At 37.9% G+C, this 19,086-nt stretch overlaps 1 protein-coding gene across 4 annotated transcripts in view; it reads right to left on the reverse strand.

The window, feature by feature from the left end:
• Window positions 1-19,086, reverse strand: part of LOC132152626 (formin-like protein 2) — a 70,669-nt gene that overhangs the window by 38,154 nt on the left and 13,429 nt on the right. For all 4 annotated transcript variants that reach the window (XM_059561389.1, XM_059561391.1, XM_059561392.1 and 1 more), the window contains exon 2: window positions 653-736. In XM_059561389.1, coding sequence (XP_059417372.1) covers window positions 653-736 — 84 coding nt within the window. The remainder of the gene's footprint in view (window positions 1-652; window positions 737-19,086) is intronic.

Consider the following 19,086-nt stretch of genomic DNA (forward strand, 5'->3'; position numbering starts at 1 on the left):
AACCTGGGCTTCCAGACCACCTCAGCAGTGCCACAAACTGATCACCTCCATGCCACGCTGAATTGAGGCAGTAATTAAAGCAAAAGGAGCCCATACCAAATATTGAGTTTCACAATTTGAGTTACTGAAATAAATTAACTTTTCCTTAACATTCTAATTTATTGAGATGCACCTGTACAAAATAATTATCAGCGAGGTCACATGATGGCCAGTACAGTTCACCATTTATGTGTATATCACTGGTTGGATGGGGCAAACACAGTGGGAGATGAATAGAAAACAAACAACAGAGAGACAGGTTGTGTTGTCTTCATGAAAACAAGATTAAGACGATATGTTATGTCTGCAGGGCCACAAGGTCACCTGATGAACAAATAATGACTCACTGTCGCACATTGAACCCACGCTTGTTCTAATGAAATGCACTGTAAAACCTGAAATACATGACTGGGACTAGTGGAATTTATTTACATGGGGCACAACCTGTGGCACCATGTTAAAGTTTAATCAAGTTTAATTTAAAGCAATCATTTACTCAACCTCATATAATTTTAAACCTGTATGACTTTATTTCTTTAGCTGCTAGCTGCACTTTACTCTAGATTACAGACTCTGAGAATGGATGAGGTAAGAGAAAGAGAGAATGTATTACCTGGTCACAAATGAGTTCCCATTTCTTCTCATTGTCGTACTGCCGTAGTAATCTTGCTTTGTCTGGAGGCAAGTTCATTGAGTTCTGTGTAAAGACACACAGAGAGAGAGAGAGAGAGAAAAGTTAGGTTAAACTCCTGTAACTTCCACAGACAAACAAGAGGGTCTATAACTGGAGAGTAACTGGAGTAATGACAAAAAAATTAAGCAATGACTTATATGAATGCATGTTTCACAGATTCATCGTTTAAGAAGTAAAGTGCACTTTAATGCAGTGCAGTTTTAAAGAGGCTTTAAAAATTAGTTGAATTTGAAGAATGTGTGTTTGTCTGACCCCTTAAAAACCCCATTTATAACAAACTCACTATATTAGAAAAAATGACTGTGTTTAAAATGTGCAGGTTCAGCAGAAGAAGAGGAGACACATGGGGCTGTGTGTCTGCTGTGCCAGCATCTTCTTCCTCTACAAACAGCAGCGAGAGCTGCTCAACTTAATACTGCTATAAAACACCCCCATCAGTGTGGAAAGAAAAAGTCATCAGGGGCCAGATTCAGACAAAAAATCTTTAGACAGAAGTTCTAGCTCTTAGGAGCTCGAAAGAATTTAAGTGCAATTCTTGAAAAACATTATTAGGAGCATATAAAAAAAAAAAAAAATATATATATATATATATATATATATATATATATATATATATACGAAAGCTGCAGGTTCTCATTGAGGAAATTATAAGTGCTTATAGAAGGTATATGTTTTAAATGCTGAGGATTTAAGACAAGATAGAGCACAGAACTCTGAATGCATAGAAGTCCCGGTCCTACATTTCTTAATTTATTTTTCTTTTCAATAATCTGTTACACTTTGATAATAGACACAACACGTAAGAAACGATTTGTTGCTACTTTCGTTTAATCACGACACACTAATCAAGTCTTGTACCTCCTTCTTTTAATTTCATTCTTTCATTTCATTCTTTCATGTATTTATTTATTTACTTACTTATTGATTTATTTATTGTCAAATGCTAAAACTAGGATCGAAGTAGAAAAAAAAAGTATACCAGATATGGTCCATTAACTCTTCAATTAGTATTTATTTGTTTTTCACAGTCTCTAAGAAGAAAATGAAAGGGATACATGGGCTAATTCCAAAACCAAGGCCTTAATCGATCAAAGACAATTTTCACTACAACAGTTTTACTAATGCGCTGCTAGCTTTGTCTTTTTCAATAGGGAGTAACTTTGTGCTGGCCTGTGGAGATGTTTATGCTCAAACACAAGTCCATCTGCACATGTGTGCACTCAAACTCCAAACATGTGCTGAGATCAGGCCTCCACCTCTTACACAAGCACTGTCCTTTACGTTTGCTCTAGTTTCACACATCTGCTGCATGGAACTTCCCCAAAATACTGCAGTCACCAGAGCCCCAACCGTACCCCACCCTTAATAGTCAACTGTACACCACCCACCCCAACAAAAACACATGATTCCCTCTCCAACTGTGTGCTGCTGCGAAAACTAATCCAGTGCTGTTAAATGACATCTTAATTTGGAAAAACCTATGGTACGGGAGCCATACTGTCTATCTGTGTGTGTAGACATGGGCTGCTCTTGTTGTTTTTTCTCTGTAGGTTTCCAAAGCAGGGAGCCACTTTAAAGTGGATGACTATGTTGTGTTTTCCAGCCTCAACACAGCAGCTGTTGGCCAGAGGGAAACCCAAAACTTAAAATCTGATCTATATACACAAAGACAAGCCATCGTAATGGTTCTGAACATCGTTTTCAATAGCACATTTCCAATATGAAGACAATATCTCTGTTCTAAAACCTAAATTAAACTGCTTAGGCAGCTGTCTACTAAGTGAGCATCCTAACTGAAATTGTGACTGATTTGAAACACTGATGCGCAGCAACTCTCTGCACTGAACACAGAGTAGTCCACATGTGACGCATGCATGAGATTTAAACTCAAGACTCATTCCAATAGAGTATGCCATTAACTTGTTACTAAGCTAACAGTGCGATACATGCCACACACAATTATTGCATGCCAGTTGCAATTAAATGGAAAAGTATAAATTTCTATAAAACTCAGCTGAACTTCAGAGTACTGTTTGACCCACTGCCATCCAAGTAGGACTTAAATTGTAACTAAACCCCTGGTCAGAGCCTGACTCCACCCACTGGCAATATTTGAAAAATTCTGAAAAAAGTGTGCAGAGGGGACAAACCAAGGGCGGGCTGAGCGGGTGGGGCGTGAACCTGAGACCCGCAGTGACGGATTCATTGACAGCTGCTGTCAGAGTCTCTAAAATGGAGAGTGACTGTAGTGACGCAAGTAGCTTTGCAACAGAGCGTTTATCTGAAGTAGAGGACTTTTCTCCCCCACCTTCACCTGAAGTGGATGATGTCAAGGTGTCTGTGGACACAGGGCCAGGGCCTGAGCCATATCAACCGCTGGCTCAAACTGCGGTCTTAACTCCCACATCGCGATCGGCATCCGACGATGCTAGCGAAGCAGCCGCGCAAGAGAGAATGGGGCCAGTCTCTGAGTAAGGCACTGTGTCGCTTTTCAGCGCGAGCTGTGTGGAGAAGCCCATTTCCACCTCAATTGCGTTGGAGAAGCAATCCCGCATAAAATGCAGTTTGCACACTCCAGCTCTAGGCGGGAACTCGTGGTCTTCCAGGCCAAGTGCATGCAACCACTGGCGCCTAATTTTAAAGCCTGCTGGAAAACTATGCAGTCTAGCTGTGCTGTTGCAACCAGCAACACTACACCTACGTACCATCCTGACCACTGTACTAAATACAGATAAATCTACGCCAACTTGAAGCTATCCTAACTGATGCAATACTATGCTACTAACGAACTATGCTTCTAACAATACTAACGTTACACTAACAACTATCCTAATTAACTACATAGGCTACATGAAATAATTTAAATAACTACAGTATATAAATTCTATGCTAAAAAGATGCTAAAATACTCTATCCTGATCGTTTTCAATACTCACAATTCCAACTCCTGACTCGCTACAGTGATTTTGACGAAACAAGATGGTTTTATACTGCCAAGGGCGTGGTAGCTCGTACCAAGGGCGTGGTGAGCTGGAAACTACTTACGTCACCTGCCACCGCTTACATCACGTACCACTAATAAAGCACTAATAAAGCCCCATTCTTACAGATCATTAACTAAAAAAAGTTGGTTAAGGGTTTAGACATCATTATATATAATTTTACAACTACTTGTGTTGCCTGCCAAAGTGTACCGTTGAAAGTTCTAAATGCATTTAGGATAAACTAAAATATGCTGCCAGTTGTGTGTCATGCATGTAATTAAATATTTGTAATGATGAGGTTGAACTTCATTACATTTAAAATATCATAACTTTAAATGTAATATCAAATAAAACACTTTTGAGATTTTTAAGACTTAAAGTTCAATACAATTAAGCACAAGTCTGTATTTTAAATGCTATCCAATAAAAACACTAACTACAGACAGATTAAAGGTTAAAATGAAGAGCACAGCACACACTTTCTCTCTGAACAGCAAAATGAAAGGTTTCTGGTTCTGTGCTTTTGGACAGACATGCTGATGAAGGCTGTGTAATATGATATCGCTATGGCAACAGAGAATCCTAAAGCTAATCTGCAAGGCTAGAAGTCTGAAAAATATAATAAAGATCTCCAGATCTACAGACCAATATTTAATGGGAAAAGCTGTATGCTAAACAAATACGTGTTCGCAGAGCTGACCAACCATGCCAGTTCATGCCAAGTTCAAGTTTTACAAAACAACCCGCCCAACCCACACAGGAGTAACACACACACACAACACACACATTGTTAATGTTTCAGAGACACACATTGTACGATTCACTAGGATTCCTGGTGTAACAACATATCCAGACAGGGCAGATTATTTGTTATATTTGATACAGTTAATTATATTTCCAAATGTAGAAGCCTCTGAGGCCTGCAGATGGATAATTAGACAAGTAGAGCCAGGCAGAGATAGTCTGAGACAGGCCGCCCACAGCCCGCTCACTGACCGTCTGATGCATATTACACACCAAAACAAGAGCTGGGCTCAAACCCACCAATTCCAGTCTTTCAGGAGGTACGTGGGTTTTTATATCTGTGAGCACTTCTCCATTATTTATTGGGTTTAAGTGGATAGAAAATCTAATTACAAAGTCTGAACTTGTTTATTACCATTTTTGGTATCACTTTAATTTAGGAACCAATCCTTGCTAGTAGCTAGTTGCTTATTAGCATGCATATTACCAGCATATTGGCTGTTTATTAGCACCTATTAATGTCCTATTCTGCATGACCATAATATAGATCCCTTAATCCATACCAGATCTTAACAACTATCTTACTAACTATTAAGATAGTTATAAGTCTATAGGAGTCTAAAGTAATAGTTCATAGTTAGTTAATAAGGAACATTTGTCCATAAACTGCACTGTGACCAATTTGGTTTACTGTTGTCTGTATAGTCATTTGGATAGAATTAACTTGATTGTCTATCATCTGAGTATCATTGACTATGGATTTACAGTATATTCCCCTAAACATCCCACAAAAATACTGGTTGGTTATTTGGTATCACAATCAGATGTTCTTTTCCTGTCCAACTGGGCAGTTCTTGACCAGAATAAGTTGCAATGCGGACCAGACTTTATACTGATAATCAAAAAAGGCTGGCTCTGCAAAACAATTTGTTTAAAATGATCGGAAAACAAGAAACATTTCAATATCTGAACTTTAAGTTCAGTATTATATATGTGGAGAAATGGGAGAGTGTTGAGAATCTAAATATATAAAAATAAACCACTACTTCTGAGTCATTACAACCATATTTACCACCAAAGAATATTAAGATGGAAAATCCACTTATAGGGAGATAAGTTTCCAAGAACAACTGCTTGGTTAGCACACTGACGTCTTGTTGTACAGAAGTAATGGTCAGTTTGACCCTGGCAACCGAGTTCAGGAAGTACATTGATCACCTGTGTTTGAGTGGCTTCGATGGGACACTCAAACATCCTGACCGCTCAAACATCCAAATAAGCACCTACACACCCACCCCGCCCTGACCCAAACACCACTAAACACAGCTCTCCCAAAACTACCACAGCTTGGGCATGAATAAAAGAGGTTGATATCATCATCACTTCAAGGTGCTCTTGATGGTGTGTAAGATTAGCTCTAAATGACATGAGAAGAACAAAACCTTAGAGTCTAAATGAAGTAATGTACCATGCTACTGTAGAAAATGACACACTTTGCTTTACTATGGTAGATATCTGTGGTTAGCAGTAGGAGAAATTGCTGTATATTAGGTGGAAATTCTTTACAGTGCAAGTCAAAGAAGAACATGTTATCAGGGGTGTTTGCAATGCACACATTTGCTGTACAAATAAAATTTTTGTACAACAACTTTAAATTTGGCTCATCCAAACTGAATTTTAATATAAATTTGACCACTTTTAGCTTGTTTTTTACTCGTGTTTCATAATGTGAAGCTGTCTTTGAACGAATGCACACTTTGGTTTGTCATGAACTATTGTGTCTTTTTGTTTGTAGACATCAGGTTCAAAATAAAGAGAGAAAGTAATCAAATGAGATAAAGTACCTGTCATTTGGAAAGTATTTGACTTGCTAGAATTAAATATTTTTTACAGGCATTACCGCAAGAGATTTTCTTGAATAAAGAGGGATGAATCTCTAGCTTGTCATTATATGAGTCATAATAGGACACATGAGAAGGATAAATAAGCCTTATACCAAAGTATGAAGTTTCCTAACTAAAAATTACTTCTGTTTTTAGTCCTAGTTTAGACTTGATCTCTGGTCTCTTTGAAATGAATCACAATTTTACTGGTCTACAAAAAAAAAGACAGGTGTCCCATTCTGATCCTGGAGGACCACTGTCCTGTTTAATTCAGCTCCAGCCTTCCCAAACACACCTGCCTGGAAGTTTCTTTTTTTTCAGTAAAGTAGTAAATATCATCAAGCAGCATAGCTTGATATGTCTGGGATAGGAGTACTAATAAAAATATGGTCTGCCAGTTTTCCACTGGGAAAGCAGTTGTTTGAGGAATGAATCTGTACTGTACTTAGTGTATGTAATGGCTTTACCAGAGCACTGCTATGATGGAGATCACATTAAAAATTACACTTCAAAGTCATTAAGTGTGTGTGTGTGTGTGTGTGTGTGTGTGTGTGTGTGTGTGTGTGTGTGTGTGTGTGTGTGTGTGTGTGTGTGTGTGTGTGTGTGAATGTCTGAGGCTGGACAGGTGTCATCACATCTAAACAAAGTACCTGAACGGCAATTTAAGTTTCCAGTTCTTGTATCAGATTGACAGTGGATTTGTCGACCATAAAGCACAAGTCTCTGTCTGATGTGAGTCTTGGATTTCAAGAGATTCTCCTCACAGCAGCATAAAGAGGAAGCTAGCAGCTCTCTGAGACTCAAATCTCTCAGTCAGGCATGTGATCACTCTTTCTCACATTTTCCTGCGTCTGGTGGCGTCCAGACTGTCTCTTCCACTGGACCAAAAACCCTATTAGTCTTGGTTGCAGACCAAAAGTGACAGATTTATTTTTTTTGGGACACTAAGAAATATCACCTACTGTAAATCACAGTAACCTTGCACTTATGCTGTATGTTAATTACTGATTTAAAACATAAATTCAGGCGTTTATAAAATGAATTTGCAAGAGGACAAAAGTTCAAGTTGTCCAAAAAAAGTTCCGGTCTGATTGGTTGGCTGCTATTGAGAGAGAATTTAAAATGACATCATGCAACGCACGCCTCAGAGGAAGAGCTACAGGAAATATGCAAGTTTTTTACATTAAATGATCAAATAAGCTCACTTGATTGATGTATCAAGGCAGATACTCTAGTAGCAAATACTAAAATAAAATGAAATTAATGCAATTTAAGTACTAAATGGAACAACTAAAAGTGTTAATTGTGTATCGATTAGTATTGCAAAAGAAATTAAATGGTTTTGTCAGTTTTTTTGTGTGTGTGTGTTGTATATGGGGGGGGGGTGGTTGGATATTGTCAGCGAATCAAGAATTTGTCACAGAAAGTCGCTGTCTGGTACGAAAGACCTTCAGCTCTTTACTGGCTTAAATAAACAATATCCCTTCTTACAGATTAATGGCTTAAAGCATTCCTGCAGAAGACCTTGATGTGTTTCATTAATGTTTTTAGTGCAGTGCAAAGAATTTAGCAAATCGTATGTATCAGTAACATCTGTAGAAAGAGCAAACTCAGAATCTGTCAGCGGGAAAGTCAGCGATTGCAGACAGGCAAAACCTCACACAGGATATTCTCTCTTTTTTCTGTCTTCTTCCTCTCTGTCTTTCAGTCCAAAGACCAAACGGCTCGTCACAGATGAGGCCAGGTGGCGAGTGTCATCCCCTGATCAGCACATGTTTCAATAATCCGGCTGATTCTTCGGGGTGCCCAGGTGCCCCCGTCTGCTAGCAGATTAGTAGTGTTATCTCAGACCCCCACTGATCCGTCCACCCCTAACACAAACTAGCTTACTACTAAGTGAATACTACACAGTATCTACTGTATACTGCCTGCTATACATTTTCTCCTACTTGAGTATGAGCTCCATATTCATACCATACGTGCCTCAAAAGCTTAATGAATTCAATATGATACAAAAAAACAAACAAATGCATATAAACTCTCATGTCCTTCCTCATTGACTACTATACGGACAATATATATATATATATATATATATATATATATATATATATATATATATATTTGTCCGAGTCGGCTGTAAACAAAGACAAGTCAGTCAAATTTAAAATATCACTTTGTTTAGATTTATAAATGCTGTCAAAGTATTGCTTATTGATAGTTCATGATATCCACTAATGTTAGTGAAGCATGTAAACTAAAGAAAACAGTTCTTTTGGGTCGTGTCCAAAAAGCTGTGTCTGAGCATCACTGAAGATTTAGTACAAACAATGGAGACAGCGAGTTCACCTCTGCAGTGAGTTCATAAGAGAGAGACGGATGAACACCCCTGCTGGGTCACAACATGGGGCGGAAACGGCCACGGGTTAAACTCACTCGAGCAAGACAACAGACGTGAGCAGATCACAAGAATAAGAAGTGAAATGACTCTCCGCTGACATGGTTCATTACATCTTAAGAGTCCTGGAAGCCCAATCATTAAAGCAGATGAAGCAATACAAATCTGAAGATTAATGAGTATCTTCTTCTAGTAAGAAGTGTATCAACTAGTCTCAGCCTTTGATGGCATGTCCATGGACTGTCTGAAGTGTACTGTGCTGTTAAAAGTGAAAAATTACAGTGTTTTGTGAATGTTGATGCTTTAATAACAAATGAAAAGCAAGCATAAGCTGCTGCGTGCATGTTTGGTACGACAGAATTCAAGCAAAGAGCGGTTGATAACAGATATGTCTGTGACTGGCTGCTTTGCTCAACGCTGCAAGCAAAAAACTGCTTTTGTGTAATATTTGTGTTATATGTATGTTGTCTTTTTTTGTTATATTTGTTTTAGATATGTTACGTTTAGATATTTCTCTGTTGTGTCAGGTACTCGCTGTAGATTTGCAGAAGTCCTATTTGCAATGTGTTTTGAAGCACTGAGCATTGTAGACAATCTGTTGAAGGAATGAACGCAATGGCCAATCAGAGGAGTTCTGCTCAACACCCAAATCCTTCCATCATGACCAACAAATTGTAAATTGAATGCAAATAAGAGGTTCATTGTGCAGTGTTGTTGCAAGAGTGCAGAACTCAGTCAGTGCTAAACTGAAGTGATTGACAGCTTCAGTGATGATAGGTTTATAGTTCACAATTCAAATAGCGAAATTAAATGTGGAACTGAATTTGAAAGTTTTGAATCATATTAATGGACAGGACAAAAGAAAATATGATGCTCCGTTAAGTCTTTAAATTCTTACCAATAGACCTGCCACTTTTATCTACAGTACGTAATATATAATGTGTTTAGATTTTTCTTTGCTCTTCATTTTATTACTAACCTTTATCCTGAAAAACAATGTTTAAAGGCTAGTATTTTCTTTTTTACTTAATAATAATAGCTCATTGATCTAATAATAAATAAATAGTCATAATAGTCATAAACTTTTTTATAATGTTTTTAATTGGCACTGAGAACTATGGCATATTACCGCATTAGTAATAACATGTTGTGTATTGTGACAACACTTACTCATATATAAACAGGTTACTTTCCATATTAATTTGCATGTCTGAAAACCCCATGTGAGTCATAACCTTAAGGTCGAATCACTTTAGTTTCATTTAATCAAGATATCCTCGGTCACACATGAATGTCAATTTGGTTGCTTTACATGTCCAACAGACATGCTCTTGTCATCTAAGTAGACAGATCCTGACCAGAATAAGCAGCACTTTTAAAATCTGGCCGTGAGTCTACAAACAAAACTTGTTTTCCTTATGCTGCATTGTGAGAACAAGGACACCAAATACCAGGATACTGAAACGCCACAAAAACAAACCTCCCTAAGATCAAATGACAAGAACTTGCATTTGTCAAGCTAGGTCTACACAAACCAGTTATTAAACAGTTGTGTTCACTCTTTTCTTCATCTCTTTCTTTTTGAGTAATTGAGCATTTAAAAGCTTTTGTACAGTCAGAATAACATCTGGATTCACAAACACATCCCTCACACACCCACACACACATCTGTGCACGGAGCTCGGTCCACGCTGGAGTTTCTCGCAGCTGGCACCTTGGCCGACGCCGTCATCCTGAGTCCTCCCATAATGCACTGCATGACAACGATGAGGGCAGAGAGCCCAGCATCCAGTGTGAGCAGTCAGTGTTCACTGATGAAGATCCGTGACATCACCTCCTCACACTCAGTACAGTGTGGGACACATACAGGACACAAAAGAGCCAATCAACAATGTGTGGCACTCGGAGTTAATCAGTACACAGATATACTGTATTTCAGGGCTATAAAGCAGTCATAAAACAGGGTGAACTGGACCCTTAGCTTTTATGAGCGGGAATCAACAGGCACAACTACTACTACTAGAATTCACAAAAATGTGTTTTGTTGGTATAAATTAAAACATATAGGTTGACTTTGTGATGTTTACTACTATTTTTGACTTGAATAAAACAAGCTAATTTAAATGTTTAAATTTAAAGGTGTACTGTATTGATATGCATATGCATATGCTGCTGATGATGATGATTTATTTTATTTTTTTTTCTCAGGCATTCAGCGTGTCAGGGCCATAATAGTACACTTAGTACTTACATTAATATACTAACATGTCACTTTGATGAATCATAAGATCATATTTAATTTCTCTTTAAAACCAAACTGAAATCCCTTTCGAGTCAACTAAAAAGTGGACTGACCTCAAAAGAACTTTCACTTATGTTTCACTTTCATTTATGTTGGCGTTGGCCTTAAAACTTTTCATTTTGGTCAAACTAAAACCCAGAATTATAAAAGCCTATTAATTATAATTTAAATATTTTATTTAGATGCCAGTGCAACACTTCCATTTCTTTTTTTTTTACTAATATTTCTATTTTATTTTAGTTAATGAAAACAATTTAACAATTCATTTTAAAGTTAATAATGACAACAATTTTGACAATGGTTTATATTGTAATATTGTAATAATATTTATTAGTGATGTCAGCAAATAAAAAATAAAAAATAAAAAAACGAACTGCACATTTTTTTCTGAAAATAATTGTGATTAAAAGTTACAAGATTTAATTATACTTTTATCTTGCAATAATTTAACATTCAATCTTCAAATTAATGTAGAAATGTTTTTATATATATATTTGTTTAATGACATCTTTCTTTATCACTGATTGTGATTATCACTTATACCAATACTACTACTTATGTATTTATGAAATTATTATTATTATTATTATTTATTATTATTATTATTATTATTATCAACATTTAGAAGAATTTTAAAAGTAACAACTTAAAACAATCTCCACATAAACTGATAAAAACATATTTAGCTACCTGTGCCCTTCAACAAGTCGGAAATATACAATAATTTAATAAAGTTATCAAAGACTAAATTCTAAATTAAATAAAGGTAAATCCTCTTTGTTTTTTCTTTGATTAACAGACATTATTGCAGATGGGTTATTAGGTTATCATATTTTCTCACAACTCTTTCCCCTTTCAGACCCACTTTAGGTCTTAAAGTCTCTGCTAATGAGCTGCATCTAAATAAACTCAATTCTTCACGAGAAAAAAAAAGAGAGACAGAAGCAGCAGTTGTGAGTGTGGTGGCAAACCCTAGCTCTGCTCCTGTGTTAACTGCATTAAGCTGAAAAAAATAAAATAAATAAATAATAACATTTTGTTATGTGTTGTTTTCATTTGCATCAGTTCTTTTTATATATTTATTTAGCATTATATATATATATATATATATATATATATATATATTTGTATTACTTCAACAAGAAATCACTAGGTTTTCTCACTCCCCTCCAGCTAGAGTTGATATTCTTCCCTGCTATGGATAATTAGCTCAGAGAACAGGCATCCACAAAGACCTCAAAGACCCTAAACGACGCCGTGGGACCACGGATGGATGGATGGATGGACAGACAGAAGAGAGGAGTGGAAGGTACTGTAGGCTCGTGCCAGAGTGAATAAAGAGTGTGTGTTTGTCTGGCGGCTGCACAGGAGCCACAGCTGTTCTCAAGCGTCTGCTGAAGATTGTTCATTTAGATTCATTAAGAGTCAGCAGGAGAACAGGCCTGTGACCACAATACTGATCACACTCACACAACGCAGACAAAACAGGACTCTGCTTACAAACTACTGATTTATATACCTTACTGACATAAACAAAGAGCAAAAAACATATTTACAAAAGTATCTATCTATCTATAAATCTATCTATATATATATATATATATATATATATATATATATATATATATATATATATATATATATATGTGTGTGTGTGTGTGTGTGTGTGTGTGTGTGTTTGTGTTTGCAAAGCAGAAAGAGTGTAACATTATTGATTTATTTTATGTAAGTCATATACACTACCATTCAAACGTTTGGTATCAGTATGATTTTTTAAAATTAATGTAAAGTTCTTATACTTACTGGGGATGCATTTACATGCAACATACAGTAAAAAAAAATATTATTATAATTTTAACTCTTTTCTATTGTTATAGTATATTGCAAAATGTAATTTATTGCTGTGATCAAAGCTGAATTTTCAGCATCATTACTCCAGTCTCCAGTGTCACATGATCATCAGAAATCATAATAATACGCTGATTTGCTGCTCAAGAAAAAAAATTAAAATAAATAACAGAAAGAAATGTTGTGCTGCTTAATTTTGTGAAAACCATGACCTTTTTTTGATGAAGAAAGTTCAACATTTATCTCAAATAGAAATCTTTTGTAAGATCATGAATATCTATAATATAATCTATAATATACGTATATGAATGTCTAGTTTTGATCATTTTAATTTGTCAGTCAATGCTGAATAAAAGTTTTCATTTATTAAAAGAAACCCCACAAACTATTGAACCGTAGTATATTTTATCATGTATCCAAAAGTGTGTTTTATGTGCTTATTCTAATCAAGTCAAAAATCAGACAATATTGTGTTACACCAATGGACGTAATTTAAGTGTAAGATGCAGTTAATTAAGTTAACAAATGCACAATTAGCTTTTTTCTCTTTGTGATGCATTGATATGAAACCATGTCTTGAATTCTCCTGGCCGTGTAAATACGGTCAGAAATGATTAAACATACACAAGACAGACAAGACCAAATGCAATTCAGTATGGATATAATGTAGATATAAGACCAATCACAATTCCCTGCAACTGTGACATCAATGTCTGTCAGTTCAGTCAGTGAAAGATTTTCAAACGTATTAAAGGTTAAAAAAATAATTATACAAAATCTTTGGAAATAGAATATCAATATAGTCATGCTTAACAAACACTGTCAATGTTGTTGTCTGGAGAATCAGAATCAGAATCAGAAAGAGCTTTATTGCCAAGTATGCTTGCGCATACAAGGAATTTGTTTTAGTGACATAAGCTTCCAGTAAACAGAGACAACAACACACAGACAAAAAAAATAAATAAAAAAAAAAAAAAAAAAATTTACAGGAGAATTACAAATTGGCAAATAAATAAGTGTATAAACAATTGTGCTATAAATGATAATGGAATAGGATTGAGTGAGATGCAGGAATGTTCTAGGATGGAGGGGTAACAAATAAATAAGGATATTGCACATTTTTGCATAAGCATACGTTTAAGTGGGAAACATTTAACTGTTCATGAGGTAGATTGCCTGGGGGAAGAAACTATTCTTGTGCCTTGCTGTTCTTGTATTTGCGGCTCTGAGGCGCCGGCCAGATGGCAAAAGTTCAAAGATGGGGTGACTTGGATGTGAGGGATCCAGAGTGATTTTCTGAGTCCTTTTCCTCACTCTGGATGTGTACAGTTCTTGGAGGGTGGGCAGGGGAGCACCAATAATCCTTTCAGCAGTCCGAACAGTTCTCTGTAGTCTTCTGATATCTGATTTTGTAGCTGAACCAAACCAGACAGTAATTGAAGTACACAGGACTGACTCAATGACGGCTGAGTAGAACTGTTTCAGCAGCTCCTGTGGCAGGTTAAACTTCCTCAGCTGGCGAAGGAAGTACAACCTTTGTTGGGCTTTTTTCACAATGGAGCCAATGTGATTGTCCCACTTCAGGTCCTGAGAGATGGTGGTTCCCAGGAATCTGAATGACTCCACTGCAGCCACAGTGCTGTTCATGATGGTGAGTGGGGAAAGTGCAGGGGGGTTTCTCCTAAAGTCCACAGTCATCTCCACTGTTTTGAGCGTGTTCAGCTCCAGGTTGTTAAGACTGCACCAGACAGCCAGCTGCTCAACCTCCTGTCTGTAAGCAGACTCGTCACCGTCCTGGATGAGGCCGATGACTGTAGTATCGTCTGCAAACTTCAGGAGCTTGACAGAGGGGTCTTTAGAGGTGCAGTCGTTGGTGTACAGGGAGAAGAGCAGAGGGGAGAGAACACATCCCTGAGGGGCACCAGTGTTGGTGGAGCAGCTGTTTGACATGAATTTCCCCAGTCTCACTAACTGTTGCCTATCTGTCAGAAAGCTGGTGATCCACTGACAGATAGAGCTAGGAACAGAGAGCTGGGTCAGTTTGGTTTGGAGGGTTGTTGGGATGATGGTGTTGAAAGCCGAACTAAAGTCCACAAACAGGATCCTCACATAAGTCCCCAGTTTGTCCAGATGTTGCAGGATGAAGTGCAATGCCATGTTGATTGCATCATCCACGGACCTGTTTGCTCGGTACGCAAACTGCAGGGGGTCCAGTAAGGGTCCAGTGATGTCCTTCAGATAAGCCAGAACCAGTTTTTCAAACGACTTCATGACGACAGACGTTAGAGCCACAGGTCTGTAGTCGTTAAGTCCTGTTATCTTGGGTTTCTTTGGAATGGGGATTATGGTGGAGCGTTTGAAGCAGGAAGGCACTTCACACAACTCCAGAGATCTGTTGAAGATCTGTGAAAAGATGGGGGCCAGCTGGTCAGCACAGATTTTCAGACAGGCTGGTGTAACGCCATCTGGGCCTGGTGCTTTTCTTCTTTTGTTTTTCTTGAAGACCTGGCGCACATCATCTTCACAGATTTGAAGAGCAGGAGGTATGGAGAGGGGGATTGCAGGAGGTGTTAATGGTTGTGTAGGGAGATGGTCAGAGTGGGTGTTGGGGGTTTCAAATCTACAATAAAACTCATTCAGGTCGTTAGCAAGTCGTTGATTAGCCTCAGTGCAAGGGGATGGTGTCTTGTAGTTTGTGATGGCTCTCAGTCCTCTCCAAACTGAAGTAGAGTCGTTGGAAGTAAACTGGTCTTCCAACTTTTTAGCATAGGTCTTTTTAGCCGCTCTAATCTCTTTGTTCAGTGTGTTCCTGGCCTGATTGTACAAGACCCTGTCCCCATTTCTGTAGGCATCCTCTTTGGCCTGACGAAGGTGTCTGAGTTTTACTGTAAACCATGGCTTATCATTGTTGAATGTTAAATAAGTCCTGGTAGGAATGCATATATCCTCACAGAAACTAATATAGGATGTTACAGTCTCTGTGAGTTCGTCCAGATCGATGGTAGCAGCTTCAAAAACGCTCCAGTCTGTGATGTCAAAACAAGATTGTAAATCCTGCTCTGTTTCGCTGGTCCATCTCTTCACAGTTTTTACTACAGGTTTAGCAGATTTAAGTTTCTGCTTGTAGGTCGGTATAAGATGAACCAGACAGTGATCAGAACGTCCCAAAGCTGCTCGTGGAACAGAGTGATATGCATCCTTTATTGTGGTGTAACAGTGATCCAGTATATTACTGTCTCTGGTGGGACAGGTAACATGCTGTCTGTATTTTGGCAATTCATGGGAGAGATTGGCTTTATTAAAGTCCCCAAGAATGATTAAAACAGAGTCCGGGTGTTGTTGTTCTGTGTCTGTGATCTGATCAGCGAGTTTCTGTAAAGCTGAGCTCACATGCGCTTGAGGTGGAATGTAAACACTAACCAGAATGAGCGAGTGAATCTCCCGCGGCGAATAGAACGGCTTGCAGTTGATAAACTGCATTTCTAGATCAGGACAGCACAACTTCTTTAACACAGTTACATCTGTACACCACCGTTCATTGATGTAAAAGCATGTCCCGCCGCCGCGCGATTTCCCCGTTGATTCTGCGTCGCGATCCGCTCTAAACAGCTGAAAGCCCGGCAGATGGAGTGCGCTGTCCGGTATGGCGTCATTCAGCCAGGTTTCCGTGAAACACAGAGCAGCAGAGTGAGAGAAATCCTTATTTGTCCGAGAGAGCAGAAGGAGTTCGTCCGTTTTGTTGGGTAGAGAGCGGAGATTTGCGAGATGGATGCTAGGCAACGGCGTTCGAAATCCGCGCTTCCTGAGTCTGACGAGCGCTCCCGCTCGCTTTCCCCGTCTGCGCGTCCTGAAGCGCTTGATCAGCGCCGCTGCTCCTCCGATAACAATGTTCAGTAAAACGTCTGTATAATAGAAATCCGGAAAAATATCATGTGGTGTGTTCTGCCAAATGTTCAGCAGTTCATCCCTGGTGAAACTGATCGTGTTTGTTAAACAAAAAACAGGAAAAACGAACAAATACAGTACAAACACTGGAGAGCCAAGCACTGAAGCAGCCATGTGCGGCGCCATCTTGGATTGGATTGGAGCACAACAGGGCTGTTAAATGACAGATATTACACTATTATGACATCACTGTGATGTAATGCTGATGTCATCTACTGTTTTCTACATATTGTTTGGCACCAGTGATCACTCTTAATGCTTCACGCACATATGTTCCTCTTCACCATTGTTGCACAGCAACAACATTTGATAAATAATTCCCTTATTCTTCTAATGAACCACTGGCATTTAGAAAAGTAGAGTAGACAAATTAAATACACAATAGAGAATGCTAGAGAAAAGTCTAGAGATAAAACGTCTAGAGAAAAGTCAGCGGGCTGCACATTGCATTACGATGCCAAACAACTAAACAAATTTGATTACAGTAGTAGCACACATTTACATTTAAAGCAGATGGGGCTAGTTATCACACTGGGGAGGTTGTAACAGAAACTATGAGATTATGAGTCAAATGTTCAGATGAATTGGGTCCTCCAAACTGAAACTCAAATGTAATAGTAAGATAAGACTTTTGGAAAGCTGTTGGGTAAGAAGTGAACGTAGTAAAATGAGTGCAGTGTTCCCAGGACGAGGTTAAACAGCAGCTGGGTCACTGTGTTTTAAATCTCTCAACTCATTAGTAAAAAAATTTGTTGGTCAAAACAATTATTCGATATATATTAAAGTTTGAATAATTGATTCTGTTACTGTTCTAGGCTGGGCTGAGTTTCCCAAAAAGCTTCGTAAGCCTAAGAAGTTCGTAAAAAACGTTCGTACGACTGATCTTAATATTGTGGTCTGTTTCCCAAAAGCATCGTAATTTAAGTAGCACTTGAAAATCATTGTAGATCAACGAGCGCTCTGGAGTAATCGTAAAGCCCCAAGTGCATCGTAAGAAGACAGATTTATGCAGTCACCTGCAGGACAGTCAGCAGATTACACCTTTAACTGGATTCAAGTGCAGTGTTATTATAATATAAGGATTTGATTGTGCTTGATTGTACAGTTTATGACTCGTATATATATATATATATATATATGTTGGAAATATGCTTCAAACACTTGCACTGACAATTTGCTGAAATGCGCGAAAACCAGCTATGTACTGGACCCGGAAATAACGTCTCTCTTTCTCTCTCTATACTGTATATAAAGTATAGTATATATTATTGTGTAAAGTATAATATTATACACTATAATATAATATAATATTGTGTTATATTTATTATATTCAAGTTGTCTGGAATTCAGCATTAGGTTAACATTTCAATAAACGATTGTGTATTATAATTACTACCATTCTATAATGTAACATTTCAGTACTTGACTCCTAAGTAAAGCATAGATACGTGCGATTGCTTTAAGTGCATGTTTGGGAAACACACGTGAAACAACAACAAACGATCGTAAAATGACTCGTGGAAAACGTTCTTAAGCGCTAAGATCAATCATTATCGGGAAACCCGGCCCTGTTTAACACAAGCTGCTTTGAAACAATTTCTACTGAATAAAGCACTGTAAAATCAATTCATTAATTACTTAAATAAATAAAAAAAACTTGTTACCTTTTTCCATTTCTGAGTTCAGATTGAAAAAGCAGTAAATAGAATACAGTGCATTGTTTTAATGACATGTTGTGGAAAATGGCAAGGTGGGAATGTTCAACAGCTTTTCCGGTGTCAAGACTTTAAGCTACTGTACAGTATGTGCCTCTACAACCTTATTGTGTTATTCAAGCAATCTTAGAGATATTGTCTGAAAATCTCCTTACTTTCTTCATCACTAACACTACTTCAGTTTGTCTGTGAAGTTTCTTTGTTCATTAGGATCATTCTCTCTATTTTTAACCAGAGCTAAATTCTCAGAGGGAATTCTATAAAGCCTGTAAAGGCCCCCTCTTCACAGGAAAAACAGCCTCAGTGTTTAATTCACAGCATCTGGCTAACAAAAGCACACTGACTGATCCTTTAATACCGGGCTCAAGACTCGGATCACTCTGTGTGGCCCGCACCCCGCTCAAAAAAATGGCCTTCCCTTCTCTTGAAGACAATCAAACTGAGAGATCAAAATGAGGCTCCTTTTTGCATCAAGCACAATCACAGATGAATGAGCTAACTGTGGTAACCATGATACGAAAATCAGTACAACAT

The sequence above is a fragment of the Carassius carassius genome, chromosome 11 (genome assembly GCF_963082965.1).
Source record: "Carassius carassius chromosome 11, fCarCar2.1, whole genome shotgun sequence".
NCBI lineage: Eukaryota > Metazoa > Chordata > Actinopteri > Cypriniformes > Cyprinidae > Carassius > Carassius carassius.